The sequence below is a fragment of the Trichoderma harzianum genome (genome assembly GCF_003025095.1).
Source record: "Trichoderma harzianum CBS 226.95 unplaced genomic scaffold M431scaffold_49, whole genome shotgun sequence".
Taxonomy (NCBI): domain Eukaryota; kingdom Fungi; phylum Ascomycota; class Sordariomycetes; order Hypocreales; family Hypocreaceae; genus Trichoderma; species Trichoderma harzianum.
This window is the reverse complement of record NW_020209297.1, coordinates 15720-30963: the sequence shown is the minus strand read 5'-3', so window position 1 is coordinate 30963 and position 15244 is coordinate 15720. Positions and strand designations below refer to the sequence as shown.

The 15244-nt window shown below is 45.8% G+C and overlaps 6 protein-coding genes across 6 annotated transcripts; 3 read left to right on the top strand and 3 right to left on the bottom strand.

The window, feature by feature from the left end:
- Positions 1-768: 768 nt before the first annotated feature.
- On the bottom strand, positions 769-2055 carry M431DRAFT_551916 (hypothetical protein; the record flags this gene model as incomplete). Its single annotated transcript, XM_024921358.1, has 2 exons — positions 1274-2055; positions 769-776 (listed from the first exon to the last, which is right to left on the bottom strand). Exons 1-2 carry the CDS (start codon positions 2022-2024, stop codon positions 769-771), a joined length of 759 nt encoding a protein of 252 aa, XP_024767133.1. The 5' UTR covers positions 2025-2055.
- Positions 2056-4177: 2122 nt separating this feature from the next.
- On the top strand, positions 4178-5351 carry M431DRAFT_551913 (hypothetical protein; the record flags this gene model as incomplete). Its single annotated transcript, XM_024921357.1, has 4 exons — positions 4178-4282; positions 4344-4579; positions 4666-5015; positions 5089-5351. 4 exons carry the CDS (start codon positions 4178-4180, stop codon positions 5349-5351), a joined length of 954 nt encoding a protein of 317 aa, XP_024767132.1.
- Positions 5352-7364: 2013 nt separating this feature from the next.
- On the bottom strand, positions 7365-10730 carry M431DRAFT_157348 (carbohydrate esterase family 3 protein). The gene is made up of 7 exons (XM_024912968.1): positions 10434-10730; positions 10293-10383; positions 9371-10235; positions 9094-9318; positions 8920-9026; positions 8543-8873; positions 7365-8482 (listed from the first exon to the last, which is right to left on the bottom strand). Exons 1-7 carry the CDS (start codon positions 10670-10672, stop codon positions 7602-7604), a joined length of 2739 nt encoding a protein of 912 aa, XP_024767131.1. The 5' UTR covers positions 10673-10730; the 3' UTR covers positions 7365-7601.
- Positions 10731-11197: 467 nt separating this feature from the next.
- M431DRAFT_526118 (hypothetical protein) lies at positions 11198-12800 on the top strand. The gene is made up of 3 exons (XM_024920668.1): positions 11198-11834; positions 11892-12523; positions 12589-12800. The coding sequence occupies exons 1-2, from the start codon at positions 11267-11269 to the stop codon at positions 12443-12445; spliced, it is 1122 nt and encodes a 373-aa protein (XP_024767130.1). The 5' UTR covers positions 11198-11266; the 3' UTR covers positions 12446-12523; positions 12589-12800.
- Positions 12801-13015: 215 nt separating this feature from the next.
- Positions 13016-13299, bottom strand: M431DRAFT_397141 (hypothetical protein). Its single transcript, XM_024914843.1, has one exon. It carries the CDS (start codon positions 13249-13251, stop codon positions 13078-13080), a length of 174 nt encoding a protein of 57 aa, XP_024767129.1. The 5' UTR covers positions 13252-13299; the 3' UTR covers positions 13016-13077.
- A 454-nt stretch (positions 13300-13753) lies between these two features.
- On the top strand, positions 13754-15182 carry M431DRAFT_514373 (hypothetical protein). The gene is made up of 5 exons (XM_024920220.1): positions 13754-13966; positions 14050-14573; positions 14635-14656; positions 14715-14864; positions 14937-15182. Exons 1-5 carry the CDS (start codon positions 13822-13824, stop codon positions 15026-15028), a joined length of 933 nt encoding a protein of 310 aa, XP_024767128.1. The 5' UTR covers positions 13754-13821; the 3' UTR covers positions 15029-15182.
- Positions 15183-15244: the final 62 nt, after the last annotated feature.

Sequence of the window (15244 nt, the reverse complement as noted above, 5' to 3'; positions counted from 1 at the left end):
CTAAAAGTTTTTTATTCTTAAAGAATAAAATATTAAGTAAGTTTTTTATAGTAATATTTCCGTTTTTATTAACTATAAATATATTAGGTTTAATAGCTAAGGTATTAGTAGTTAAGCTAAATCTAGGTATAGTAGTTTATATTACTTAAAGGTATTTAGTATTTTTCGAAATAAAAGTTATTAATATATAATATCTTAACCTAATACTTAAATAATATAAGGTAAGTTCCTAAGGTAATAAGCTAAGGTTAATTAGTTTATATTAGCAGAAAGGATAGAAAATAGCTTTAAGTAAATGTAATTATAAAGTAAGTAAAATATAATAAAAATTTAGTTTATATTTAATCTTAATGCTTTATTAACAACCGTTTATTTAAGTTATTTAAAGAGCGTAGAGAATTAAATCTTATATATCTAGTTATTCTTAGTAGTTTACTTAATAAAGTTTTATTATACCTAGTAAGCCTGTAACCTTAATATTAAGGCTTATATGCTATAATATATGTATTTTAGTAAGCTTATAAAGATCTGTTGTAATTAGCTATTCCTTCCGTGGTTTTCCCGAAAGGTACGTACTTTCGGATCAGGTCGTAACATTCAGTCTTTCCTTCTTAGAAGCTTTTAATTGCGGGTTTGCGATCTTGTTAATTGTGGATTTGGTTATTCGTTCAGCCATCTTGCTATATCAGGTTGCGATCGGGTTGTGGCTATTGCTATGAGCGCAGCAAGAAGTGGTTAGATTGTGTTGTTCGTTGCGTGGTCTTTTGCCTATCTGGCTTGGTTAACTTATTAAACCATAAGTTGTGCTGTGGTTGAACCTTCGTATTCGGGTCTTTTTGCATATATATTTTAAGTTCAGTCTTAAACCTTTATCAGTCATACTTTATACCTAAATCTTTAAGGTTTAATTTAGTTAGCTGCTGCTAATTACATCAATTTGCAAATTAATTCTGGATTTTAAACTAAAGGCTGGGGCGTAGCCTTCCTCTAAACCAGCTATTACAGTTTTCCTAACCTGTTATTCTAATTATAAATATAAACTCTATAATATTAAATATATTTTAATTTTAGTGCGCTGATTCAAGCTGTTTAATATACTCCTGGACAGTATTGCGGTTCGTAAGAAGTGCTGTTACATACTCCTCTAAAGTAATGCGTTCCTTTGAGCTTTCTGTGAAGTCAAATTCAGTCATAACGAACGCTCCTCTTGTGTGGAGGAGTGATGTCGCATTAACTAGGTACTCGATATAGCGGCCCGTACCTTTTTCCTTACGCGCTGTGTAAACCAACGACTCGAGATCTTCCAAGCTGCCTCGGTGGACGAGGTGAACTTCCTCTCCAGTCACCTTCGTCCAAGTTGCTGCAAACTCTTCAAGAGTAGAAGCCCCGGATTGCATTTGATATATGCCGCCCTTGCCCGCCTGTACATCCTTGCTCTGCAGAATATCAATCGTCCATTCAGCCACGTCATTGAGCTCAGACCAATGGATCTTCCGCTTGTTTCCCTGCCCCCAATATTCAATTATGGGATTTAGACCGGTCGTGTCCCAGCCACCTGGGCCAAAAGGACCGTATAGAAGATCGGCGAATATTCCGACATTCATGAAGACCGGCTTTACAGAGCTAGTCATTGCTACCTGTTGTTTGAATGCAATATGAGTGTCGTAGTGTTCATACTCGCCAAAAGATATTTTATCCAAAGGGTGGCCCCAGGACGAAGCGAGGAAGATAGTGACGCCTGCGCGTTCGGCGGCACGGAAGAGAAGGAGGTGGCCCTCCAAGTCCAGTATAGCGGTGGGTGAATAGGCGCAGATAACAGCATCAACGCCTTTAACTGCTGTCTCGAGTGCAGGAATATCATAATAAGTCTGAGAGGTGACGAATGATTCAATAATTCCAGTCCTCTTCTCATCAAGCTTCGTGCGATCACGACCCAAACCTCGGACCTGCAAACCCCGTGAGGTTGCTGCTTTTGCCAGGCGAGTGCCCAAGTTGCCAGTGATTCCGGCGATGAGAACAAGCATTGTTGTATTTTGAAAGATAAGATAAGTTAAGAGTAGATGATAGTAGTACTCTAAATGACGGGCAAGAAGGCTTATTTATGGAGTAAAAACGGCGTTACAAAATTCCCTACCTTGCAACAATGTTACAGCTTTCTAAGCAACAGAGTGATTTGTCATAATCATAAATCCGTAACAGGTATTGGTAGGCCACAGAGGGACTGCAAGAGCTTAGTGTCACTACAACAAGTCATTTACTTTTTAATTGACTTTCGAGCTATAGACTTAGCGTTGAAATAGTTCCGTCGATCTAGAAGAGTCGGTAGCTGTATCATGGCCCTTACGTACGCTGGTGCTATTCCTGGGGTTGTTTCATGCAAATAGCTTGTAAAGTTCTAACCCTCATGCGGCATGGGTTCTTAGCGAATCTGATCTAACGACATATCGAGGTTGTTACTCACCCTTTGAAACAACCTTGTCACCTCTGGTAACGAGTTGCTCGACAAGAGCAGCACCAAGTCCAGAAGTAGTGGCTGTGATAAGCCAGATAAGTTGTCTCGTGATGTATGAAATAGATTCGTAGTAGCCCATAGCTCTTGCCTTAGTAATTAGTAAGAAGTGGATGCTAGTAATATTCCTTACTCTGCTGAGCAAGATGCACACCCTTGGTACAATGGAATAGGATGGATGCTAATGAATCCTGGCTGAACATTAAAGCCCTTTAGCTGCACTGAAACACGCGAGTCAAGATCAGTCGAACCCTAGCTGCAGTCATCAGTAAGCGCAACGGTTTACTCCGTATACCCGTGGAATTTCCATTACCCAACCACAAAGGATGTCGGGCCGGCAGCAATACCTTGGAACTCAGAACTCCGAACTCCGAATAACCTGTTAATATTCTCCCCAAGCTCTGATGTCACATCTGAGCCTAAATTATTTCATTGAGATTAGGCAGCAAGACACAGCTACGATGTGCTAGTCAGTGCCAGATAATGCGAATGGCTTCGGGTGTGAACTCGGTTACTCGCCAGAGCTGTTTCAGGCCTTCCAAACATAGTAATCCTTCCCCACCCTAAGCCATCAAGCACCAGTACCTAGACAGCATCTCGCATGTCCTTTTGCAAAAGCAATTGAAAATGTTCCCCCAAGTCAGCGCTAAGTCGTGCTTGGACAGCACCAGAAACTCCGAGACCCGATAGGCTTCCCAGAATACAATGCCCTTCGTCATCCAGATCCTTCGTCATGGCAACAGCCAATTTTTATACATGGCCCTACTCATTAACGTCCATAATACACAGGCCTCTGGCGGTTGATAACGTGCCGGCGCCTTTGGCTAGAGAAACACCAAGTGTGTATTTGGTGTCACCGTTCAGAGAAAGCCCCTGATTGAATGTAAAACACCGCCTTGCAGCAGCAGACATACTCTCCTGTATTACAACCTCGAGACACTTAGGTTAAACGTAAGGGATGAATATGCACCCATTCACCGAATGAAGCACAGTACGACTTGCGGCTCCATCAGAGACGATGATAGTAACAGTAGCGTGACAGGGATTTGACTCTTTCCTCGAGCATCGGACCATCCGACAGAGCTACGAGGGTTTGGGTTGGTAACGCGTCTTTAGATATGTGGACCTTACTTAATAATATCTTTGGAGACCACTTTTCTATGAAAATGAGTTGTAATGTACTCGGAACTCCGCGTTCACCTCCCATTAGTTCGCGGCTAAGAGAGCTTGATCCTTGTCCCGAATTTCATCAATGACTAGTTTTCAGATTTTGCGCGATTATAAATCCAATAGCAGATCATTGATTGTAAATCAAGTGATCAGTACGAAGGTTAAGAGATCAATCCGTCGTATTTTCTCTAGGCGTCATAGCATGTAGCCGGATGCGGCGGCATGTAGAATAACCGGAGGTCGCGTAGGGCCGTCGTTTGGCAGTGTAAATTTACATATATCATATTTTTCCATAACTCCTGGGTATATAGTAGTAACATAACAAAAGGTTGAACCATGCGTGACAGTACATAATCAGGCGACTAATCTCCCCTTTCCAGCCTTTTACATGTTCCAAGGTTCAAGTAAAATCTAAGCAGCAAAAAGACAATACCTTGATATTTGATTTTTATCTCATTAAATTATAGAAAAGCTGATTGGAACAATCGCAAATTCATCATGGTTACAGTTGCTATTGCCGGGGGGACAGGAGGCGTCGGTCGGGCTATCGTCAATAGCATCGTTGCAAACGGAAAGCATGAGGCTGTTGTTTTAGCAAGAAGAGTCAGTTCTCTAGCCAAATATTTTGTTTTTATCATTATGAGCTGACCTGGTATGTCTCAAGTCTGACGATGCTCTCGCTGCCAAACTAGGCGCTCCCATCATTGCAGTCGACTACATGAACGTCCCGGAACTAGCCAAAACCCTGGAGGCTCATGGCGTCCACACCATCATCTCCACCATAAATATGCGGACCACCGAAGGAGAACCTCCTGAGATAGAGCTCATTCGTGCGGCCGATGCGTCTAAGTCAACCAAGCGGATTATCTCTAGCGAATGGGGCATCCCAAACACAGATGAGTAAGAATTACATTACTTTAGTTCTATTAGTGGCATTTGCTTTTTTTCTTTGAAAATCCCGTTGCTGATATTGATTATTCGGTGAGTAGTCAGAGCAATCAACTTCAGGTTGTACGTAAGCTCCGTGCGAAAGAAGCTTTGCGAGCGGCCAAGACTCTCGAAAGCACAGTAGTCTACCCCGGTTATTTCCTCGACTACTATGTCTCGCCAGCCATAACAACGTACCTAGTCCCCGCTACATTGTTCGTAGACATGGTACACAACGAAGCTTCGATCCCCGGCGCTGGCAATACTCCCGTGGTGTATAGTCATACATCTGACGTCGGCGAGCTCATCAATGCGAGCCTGGACCTTGAGAGGTGGGAGCCAGAGACTTTTGTCAGCTGCGATAAGGTGACTCTTAATGAGTTTGTAGAGCTTGCTGAGGCTGCTAAAGGTATGTACAAAATCCCATCCCATTCTGCTCTGTTCACATGGAATGATCAGGCTAATTTTCTGCAAAAACGCAGGGACTAAGTTCAAAGTATCACATGACTCTGTTGAGGACCTAAAAGCTGGCCGGTGGACGGAACTTCCAGGTCAAGTAGAAGCATATAAATTCTTCCCCAAGGACCAATTCCAAGGCTTTGTTATTCCCTACAGTTTGCTGATCGAAGCTGGTGCATTTGATCTGAAGCCAGAGAAGACATTGAACGATGTGTTTCCAGCAATCAGAACGCATACAGTGAGGGAGCTGTTGGAAAATGCCTGGAAGGTTTATCCTCACCAGTGATTTCAAATATAGAGATAATATTTACAGATAAATAAAATGCGAGGATTACTACAGCTATAAGAGCTAGTCCACTGAAAGGCTTCATCTATGGTATATTCGACTATCTTAATCTATGGGAGACGGCATCTGAGTTTATCACACTTATTTAAAGTTCTTTCTGCATATGCAATTAATGACTGGTATGCTATGATTTGATGGCATAACCTTCGCGACTAAAAAGCCAAGCTATAAAGCAGGGATTTTGCATCTCGATATTATAGTCTCTATCTATTACTAGAACCCTAACTGATACAATGCAAACATTATATCGACCGTATGGCCCATATTTATTCCAGCTTAAATTAATAATCTTACGGTATACCTGCTTACCTAATGTCTAGGATATATAACTACTTTTTAATACGCTGGGGGCCGGTGATAATAGCTTACAATTCTGGCTGCCACGAAGCTAATAACACTAATTTCTCTAATCTAGCCGAAAGCGTTAATCCAGTTATAATTTCGGGGGAAGAATCTCCATCATTAACAAAAGCGTTTTAAGCTTAATAACAGCCCAAGGGAGTAAAATATACGGAGCTAGAGGAAGGCGCTAGTGTAATAAAGAGCTTTATATAGACAATATATTATATCTATTACCAGCTTGGTAAACTAAGAGGATTAATAAACCGCGTTATAATTATCTACTTGTGACGTCCCGACCCAATACTCTAATAGTATAGGGTAAGTGTGACAAGCTCAGCTCCTATAGTGTTAAAGAGGAATTCCTAAGGGATAAACCTTATACTAGGTTTATGTTGGCGGATATGCTAGGCTGGACTGGCAGGCAATTACAAGGATAAGAGGGTTTGTTTATATAACTAGTAGATAATACGTTCGTAGTATAATTAAGCGTTATTCTATATTTATAACTAGCTATTTAAACTATTCTAAACGAGCGTTGTAAAATAAATATATAGTATAAAGCTTACTTAAGTTTACTTAGTATAGAGTAAGCTGGTTTCCTAATTAGGAAGTAGCTTACTCTGGCTTACTTACTGTTACGTAAGCTATTCTATGATTAGTCCTTTGGCCTATTATAGTTCCGTAGTGCCTACCCTATAGGCCTGCTGTTGCGACCATAAATGTGTTAGTTCATAACAGTAAGTTCCCAAGGTAATAAGCCAAGGTCAATTAGTTTATGTTAGCAGAGAGGATAGGGAGTAGCTTTAAGCAGATGTAATCACGAAGTAAGTAAGATGTAATAAAGATTTAGTCTGTATTTAATCTTAATGCTTTATTAACGACTGTCTATCTAAGTTATCTAAAGAGCGTGGGGAACTAAATCTTATATATCCAGTCGTTTTTTAGGGAACAATATAGTATATTGTTCCTGTATGTGCTTAGAACGTTAGTTAACTATTGTTTTTATATTAGAACGACACAGCTTAGTCATTCCTTTTCGGGAGGAACGATGCTGCGTAGTCGTTCCTTCTTTTAACTGGCTGGAACGGTCCGACAGATAATCCGGGATGCCTGTTTATAGTGTCATAAGAGGTTGGGTCGTAACACTAATATAAACTAATTTACCTTAGAATATTACCTTAGGAACTACCCTATACTATTAGAATATTGGGTCAGGACGTTATATATAACTATCTTCATTAATCTATCAGTCTATAGTTAATCCAGTCTAACCTAACCTATTGGCCTATTGTCACAACCTTAAGAGCCGAATCGTAATATATTTACACAGGTTGAGTTAAATCAACTGGCAGTAAAGGACCAAAGGGAGCTGGAGGAACTAAGAGGCAAGGTTATAAAAGCCAAGTCGGAGCTGGAGCTTCGAGAGCGAAGCAAGCATAAGCAACTGCAAATTGCTTAGCAGCTCCAACGGACGATAACGACAAAGGAAGAGAGCATTCAGGCCATTAGTCGCGATAAGGAAGAACTTCAACAGAGGTTCAATGGTCTCGTGAGACCGGAGGCTGACCGAATTATAGGCAACCTATCTTAGGGGCATCTTCTTGATAATATATGCCTGTAATATAATAAGAATTACTATGTTCTCTAGCATCGTACATTTTTGAAAAATGGGTTCCACTGGAAAAGCTTCCAGTGCACTCTGGAAACGACGACTCCAGTCTCTTTCCATTCCCCATCGCAGTGACTAAACCCCGAAACCTGATCGTGACCATAAGAGAAGAATATATCGTGCTCAAATGCCCACTAGTATGCACCGACTGTATATTGTCTTCCTCCAAACTACATCCATCACGTGAGTCCCAGCCAAGTCACCGGTACCGTCTCAAACGTATCTGGATCATCTCCATTCGAGGAAGAACCTTCGTTTGGACAGAGATTGAACCAGGTCTGCGCTGTGTTCTCGAGTGAGTCCACGACGTGCATATCAGCACGGCCATCTCCGTCCAGATCTGGATAGTGCATACACGACCCCTGCGCGTTTCCCATATACACAGCGCCCTCGCCTTCCCACGTGAACAGGCTGCCGTCGACCGGCGTCTCGCCCTGGTTGTAGTATACGTAACCATCTCCATTGAACTTGTCCACCCACAGTAGATCGGCGCGGCCATCGCCGTTGACATCCGCCCAATGGAAGTTGGCTCTGTCTTTGTCCTCGGATTTCTTGATCTGCAAAACGTACTCCGGGCCATCTGCGTTGTTCAGACAGCCTGATGTGAAGCCGTTTGGTTTGATGCAGAGGATATCGGTCCTGCCGTTACCGTCGAGGTCGGCGAAGCGCACAGCGAGGTCGTATATGCCTACGCCTCGCTTTTCAGGGCAGTCAAAGTCATAGGCCGAAACATCCGCTTCAGTCCATTTATCGAAGTTGCCGTTCACTTTGTACAGGTTCAGCCATACCCTCAAGCTGTTGTCGTCCGGGTTCACATAGATGATATCACATAACCCATCGCCATCCCAGTCTGCCAGGTGCAAGTCCCTTCGGTCAATCTCAGCACCAGTATAGTCGGTGGCGGCCCAGATCTGATAGTGAGGACCCCAGTACGGAGGGTTTACGGGAAATGTGCCGCCGAGGCTTTCGTAGAGCATCATCCAGCCGGTCGAATGAACCCATACGTAGTCCATTGCATGGGGACTGTGTCCCATCATGTTGCAGTACTTGTCTCCGTCGGCTATGCAGCATTAACATTCCATCTGACCAAGCCTCAGTGGTGGGGAGGGACTCAACTTACCTTTCAGCTTTGTCGCTCCACTGCCCGTGTTCTTCCAGACATTGACCAAATAGTAGCTCTGGCCCTGGCTAACTGACTGGAACTCCCGCATCCAGATGTAGTCACCGCGTCCATAGAGACCAATAGACTCGGGCTCGTTGAACACGTTGGCAAAGTGAATAGCACTCCGGCCAACATTCTTCCCCATTCCTGCGTGTGTGGGCCCCTCCCCGAGCTCTTTGTTTGAGCCCGCACGCCAGAGCGGTTCCAATGTGCCCTTGCTGCAGGCTCTATTATTGGTGTACGTCCATGTCTTACCGGTGTCGTCCATCCACATCCAGTCGTGGCGGCCCTGTAATACGGGTCAGTTGTTGGCATAGGGTATAGTGGACAACGACAATACGTGCATCCCCGTTCAGGTCGAAGAATCGGACTCCATTCACATCGCCGAAGCCTTTTCCTTGGACAACAACCCCCAGCTCTTGCCAATATTCTGGCATGTTTCCTAATGATATGGTCACCACCGTTTCTTGCTTTGAAGGCCGACATATGGAACGGGGACTCGGCCTCACCTTGACCACCGTTGCGCCAGCAAGAGATGTCACCATTGTCAGCGATTGTGCAGTAGTCTGCTCTACCGTCGCCATCAATATCCGCAAGCAGCACGCGATCCTGCTTAGGACCTTCGCTAGCCTTCCAGACCTCGCCGCTATTCGTGAACCCCCTATTTCCATTATTGATCATGGCATAAGCTGTCCCGTCTACGGCAACACATATCATATCATCCAAGCCATCAGCTAACGTATGGTCAGCAAACTTTCAGCCTTACTGTACGTCTGTTCAACTTACCGTTGATGTCCACAAAACGCACGCCTTTGGCAATGCAAGCATCAGGGACAATAATCTGCTCCTGTTCTTCACCTTGGGGCCGTACTGTCCACGAACCGTTGCCATCATTTGGATAGTAGTTGTAGTATCGCCCGGAGCCATCGTCAGTCAGATATGCGGTAACTTCCAAGAGGTCATGCGCGCCGAACGCATTCGCTATTCGAGCGAATGTGAAATTGGCCCTTATCGAGGTCACAATAGTTGCCACACTACCCATACTCTCGGAATCGTGCACATAAGGCCCGTCATCAAGGCCGCTGCCCTGTTGGGTGTTTACAGGACCGTGACCATTGCCGTATACTTTGTCGCACGTATTGTCGCCGGGGGAACTTCCATCGTCGCTCCACTGCGTTTCCGCAGGCGCGCTTAGAAAGCCGGTTTTTTGGCCCTCGTAGATCCCTTTCCGCATGAGTGCTGCTAATCTCTCATAGCCCGCGTCAGTCGGGTGGATGCCATCATCACCAATGTAGTTGATGGTGAGCCAAGACGCCGGTTGATCCGTGTCAACCAAGACGATCTTCTGGCCATTGCTTAGCCTCTGTGCGACCAAGTTCCTAAGCTGGCTATTAACGCTGTCTCTATATTGCGGAATGCCCGTGGCGCTGCCAATCAGGACAGTTGATACAACAATTGTGACGCCAGGAATTGCATTGTAAAGATCATCCAGCATTGCTCCGTATCGTGCCCCAGCATTAGGGATGTCGTAAGCTTGTAGGCAATCATTGGTGCCAGCGTTGATAAGGATGACATTAGGTTGATACATTGTAGAGGACGCTGACGCCGCGTGGACCTGGTCAATGCGGTTGCCAATTTTTGCGTCTACATTCTGTCGCAGATCTTGTGAGCGTGGTGGTTGAGTTTCTTGGCGAGAGCGGAAACTTACATTATCTATCATGTCACCGTTGTGCAAAGAACCGACCATGTTGACCTTCCAGCCATCCTGTCTAAGCGTATCTCGAAGTCTCTTACGGAACCTGGATCATATTAACCGATTTCCTCATTGTGTGTAACGTTTATATCATACCCATTGTTGTCAGAAGACCTGTAGCCCCAAACGATTGACGCCCCAAGCGGCAGAATCCGAAGATAGAAGTCATCTGGAGTTGGCGGGCCCCAGTATGGCCACACCGGACAAGCGACATCACGTCTGAACAAGTTGTCAACTTCTAAGCTGTTGTTTGTCGCAATAGACAAGTCGGGCAGTTGGGCGGCACACTTTGCTACCAATACTGCAGCGCAGATGCCCACCAACATGATACGCATGATGTGTGTAGAATTCTTCGAGTTGTGCGTCACGCAAATGATAATAGTTTGTATAAAGAGATGGGTTTTGAGATGGGCTTGGTTTCTACCAGTTCATTTGCTGCCCAGCGGCTCCGATCGAAGCATATAAACCTCCTGCGGACTAATCCGCAGACGTTCAGAGGGCCCGCAGATGCGTACGGAGTACTCGTGATACATTACACCCCATTTCCCCCACAAACAATACAACGTGCAATTTGAATTCGACCGCAATGCTAGGTGAGGCGCAGTTGTTACCGATGGATGCGCTAACGATGGCTGCGCGCGCAAACCCCATTGGGGGCCAAAAGGCACCAAAGGCATGGAATTTACCTTACCGTGCCCTTGTCCTTGATACGTCGACGCCTCCTCGGACTCATGTTAATTGCTCTTTTCAGCTACATTCAGGATGCTAGGCAGGCCGTATTTAATCCGTCCCGCCACAAATTGGAGATATACAAGTACTGGTGGTGAACCCGTTACTCAGTACCAGTGCAAACCACTGCACAGACATCCAGGATTTATCCCTTACACCACCGAAGACCGTTGTTCTCTGTCCTGCTGTGCGTCACCAACATGCTTTTCACAACTCTCTCATTGTCCCTGCCTGCTATTTTATCTTTTGCTGGAGTCATATCCAGTGGCAAAGCAGCTACACTTCCCCAAGCCTATCCTCGGGCCACTGCGACGGTCCACGCGCAGGAAACTGGAGTATTCCAGCCTAGTCGGCCACTACGCAAACCTCACGATAAGCACCGCCGGCAATACTACCATGAACAAATACCGCTAGGCTATCTTTGCCCCGAGGACTGGGGCGACCCTATTCAGCCTTGCAGTAAGTGCGGTGGCGAGGACAGATGGTCCAAGGGATATTGTGCAAGCAAACCATTTTGGCCCCGGCGAAGGTTGTGCCTTTGCGAGCCCGACTCTTCTCCTCCAGATCCCGGTATCAACTCGACGACCGTCGTTGACGGTACGACGGGCATTATATGCTGGGAGCCTCTGACCTACAGCAACTATTCAAATCTGCAAGCAAGCACAGTTATTACCATTACAGAGCCTGCTACGCTCAGTGATGGCACGGTAGCCATGCAGACGGGAGCTGCCAGGCTGTATGCCGGTGGCGTGGCTTGGTATCCAGAATGTGAGTGGCATAAAGTTATATATTATTCATGGTGCTGCGGTAACTGATGACCGCTAGGTTTAATCGGGCCGCCACTCATCTTGGCCGCCATTGCGGCCCCAGTAGCTCTGCCTCCTGGCGCGAAGTTGGACAACAGCGAATGCGAAGGAGAGAACCAAGTTTGCGACGACTGCGGTGGCGATGAAACCGGCCTAGGTCTCTGCTCGGAACCCCCCCAGGCCGGCTGCCCGTGCCGCGAGAAGGAAGACTGTCCCAACAACCCGCTGCTTTGCTCCGACGCTACGTGTGGCGGCGACAACGGCCAGTCGCAGTGCGCCGGGAGCGGGGACATCAACGGCTGTACGTGCTGTCCGGATGCGCCGCCTGATTGCGGTGACAACAACTGCGACGGTGGACTTGATCAGGCGTGTAGCGCTACGTATTACGATAAATGCATATGTACCGGCATTGAGACGGGTGTCGCTACAGATGATCCGGCACCAAGTACCACTGGGGGTTCGTGTTACTACCAGAGTGTGGCCTCTAGCATCATGAGCATGTACTATAGCAACAATCCGGCAAGCATTCCGGGCTTAGATATAGTTGCTTATGCCACCGTTAATACTATCTAGCTGGTTTCGCCTCTGTACTAGTGCAGTAAAACTAGTGGAGTTCTTTGTGTGGCCGTCTTTTTCAAATAAGTTTCATGTGTGAGTCGACGCAAGGCAAAACGCTTTGACGAGTTGAAGAATAACGCATCGGCTGGTGATAACAGGAGCACAGCTCCTAGCGCGGCGTGAAACAGGGACCCTTTCATTCATCCTGAATGCGATTATAGCAACAGTGTGATCACCAATGTGTGCACGCACATACTCCTCGATATAAGCCTCAAGACACATCTCAAGAAATAATCCACGATACGATAGTAGTCAAATACCCACCTCCCCAACATCAGCCACCCTCACTTCGAGTGTCACCGATACCGTCAGGGGTAAGCTCACTTGCTTCTGTATCAGCTCGACGCGAAATACAGCAATCCATAGCGCCATCCCCCGAGAACGCAAAGGAAGATTTGGCCACCTTATGCTCCTGAGTCTATATATAAGCGGTATGTTGCAGCACGGTTGGCATGGTATAAAAACCAACCGAGGGGAAGCTTGAAGACAAGCCGAGCGTATCGCAGAGCAATGGGCTTAACATTGCGATATCGGAAAGAGCTATATGATTGGTGCCAAGACTACAAACAAATGGGTCCATACTGCTTTTACCTCAAGGTGGAAGAAGGGCGTGGACAAAAGAAGAGATGATGGCCTACATTGACTGGGACAATGCTGAGGCAGGTCAAGTGGAAGCAGAGGTAAGGTGGGAAATGGAAAATAACCCCCACGAAGCTACCAGACGTGGTATGGGGACAATTTGGAGACATATTGAAGAGCATGAACAGGTATAGACGAGGATATTTCCATAGAATATCATGATTGCTTCACTTAGTTACTTTTGCAATGTGAGCTTGGATTAAGATTACATTGCAACTTCCGTCGCGCTGAGCGTGAACAGCCAATAGGGCGGGAGGCGGTTCATAAATATCTTATCGCGGCACCCGGGCGCCGTTCCAGTGGGAGCCTAGATAGATAGGACGCTGACAAATCCGAGTATATACCGGTACAGGTACCGTGTACATGATATGAACCAGGCAAACTCCGTACGGAGTACAGGTACATGGTCCACAGAAGTAGCCAAAAATGCAATTTTATCCCAGCCGATGCATCCTTCGCATCCTTCGCATCCTTCGCATCCTTCGCCAATAGACTGTTGGTCCAACTAAGTTCCAGCATCCCGAGGAGCAGGGCTATGCAGCCATACCAGGAACCAATGTATAACAGTACTCCGTCCTGGTCTCCGTACTGGTCTCCGTTATCTACTTTGACCAGTCACCATGAGCCGGCCCTTCTGAATTCACATTTTGTAGCCAAATCATTATTGCACTTATATGCTCTTACTCGCCGACATGATATATATCAATCCGTTTTACCTTTTTGTAATAGCCTTGAAGGTATCAAAGTCGTCGGCACTCATCTTCTTGGAGTGCACTGACGAATCTGTATCTACAAATCTGGAAGACGCCATTGACGAAGCCCTGACGGTGGCAGAGGGTAAGGCCCCAGGAATCTGGAAACATGTGGCCATGATCCAATGTCGCATTTGGCATTATTCAAGTTTTTGATTCTTTTCACAGCTGCCAATAAATATCTCCTGGATGGCTCATACTCTGAAGAAGTAAAGGCCGGCTTGCTCCCGATATGGAGAGAACAGGACTTTGCGCCAATCGCAATCACCCTTGGACTCATCGGGAATATAGAGACAGCGAAAGAACATTATCACATATTCTGCGACGAAGATCATCTGCAGTGGAACGATGCCAGAAATGCATGGCTCGACACTGCGTTCACGTACACGTACACAGATGATGATGGATCGACAAAGGACTACCCAATAAGCATAAGCCGAGGCTACGATCCAAAGTTGAACAAGAATACCAAACCATTCGACCTCGGCAGGTCCTGGGTCCTTGCTGGCAAAAAGGGTCAACTGAATGGGAGAGAAATAGACTTCAGCGACCAGTATCATGTGCACATGAACCCAAAGATTTTTAGCAATGCGGACCCACGCTCAATTCAAACGATCGTCGCAGACGGCTTCCAAGCAGGCTTTGATGCCCTCGACAAGATACAACCCCCAAGCATGGTTATCCTACATGAAGTAAGCTACCCCAGCCCGTTAAACAACAGACAATATCTGTACGTTAACACCAAGTTGCTAGCTTTCACATCTCGTGCGTGGACGTAAGTTCTCCCCTTATTTGCCTTGCAGGTGGAAAAGGACTAACAAACCTAATAAAAGTCGATGAGAACGGAAATCTCATTATTACGGACGGGCCAGCTCAGCGCCAATACTATGGGTACGCAGCAGCGGTGCAGGCTAAAGTGGACGCTGGCAATGGTGGGGGAGCCCCAAATCTCATTGCAAATTCTATCGAGTATGGCACAAAAAGTAAGTCTCAAAGTACTCATCTCGACATGTACTAATACTATCCATGTTTCTAACCAACCCCCGTGGTATTAGTAATGGCACTGGTCGAGGTAATGGGTAGCAGTGTGTGGTGGAGTACCGGAAGAATCGATTTAAACACATATGAAGCTATAGCCAGAGATTGAGAAACTTCAACAGAAATAGACATCTCCAGAAGATACGCGTGTAGCGTAGCCCAATACCAGGATGGGGCCCGGATGCATTGGACTTCATAGCCAGATCTAGATATAGTAAAATCTATAGCAATTTGTTAGACATGAATTGGAGCTATTTGGTCGTCATAATATATAAAGCAGCAAACTACAGAGCCCACAGGGCAATACTGCAATAATTCGTACTAT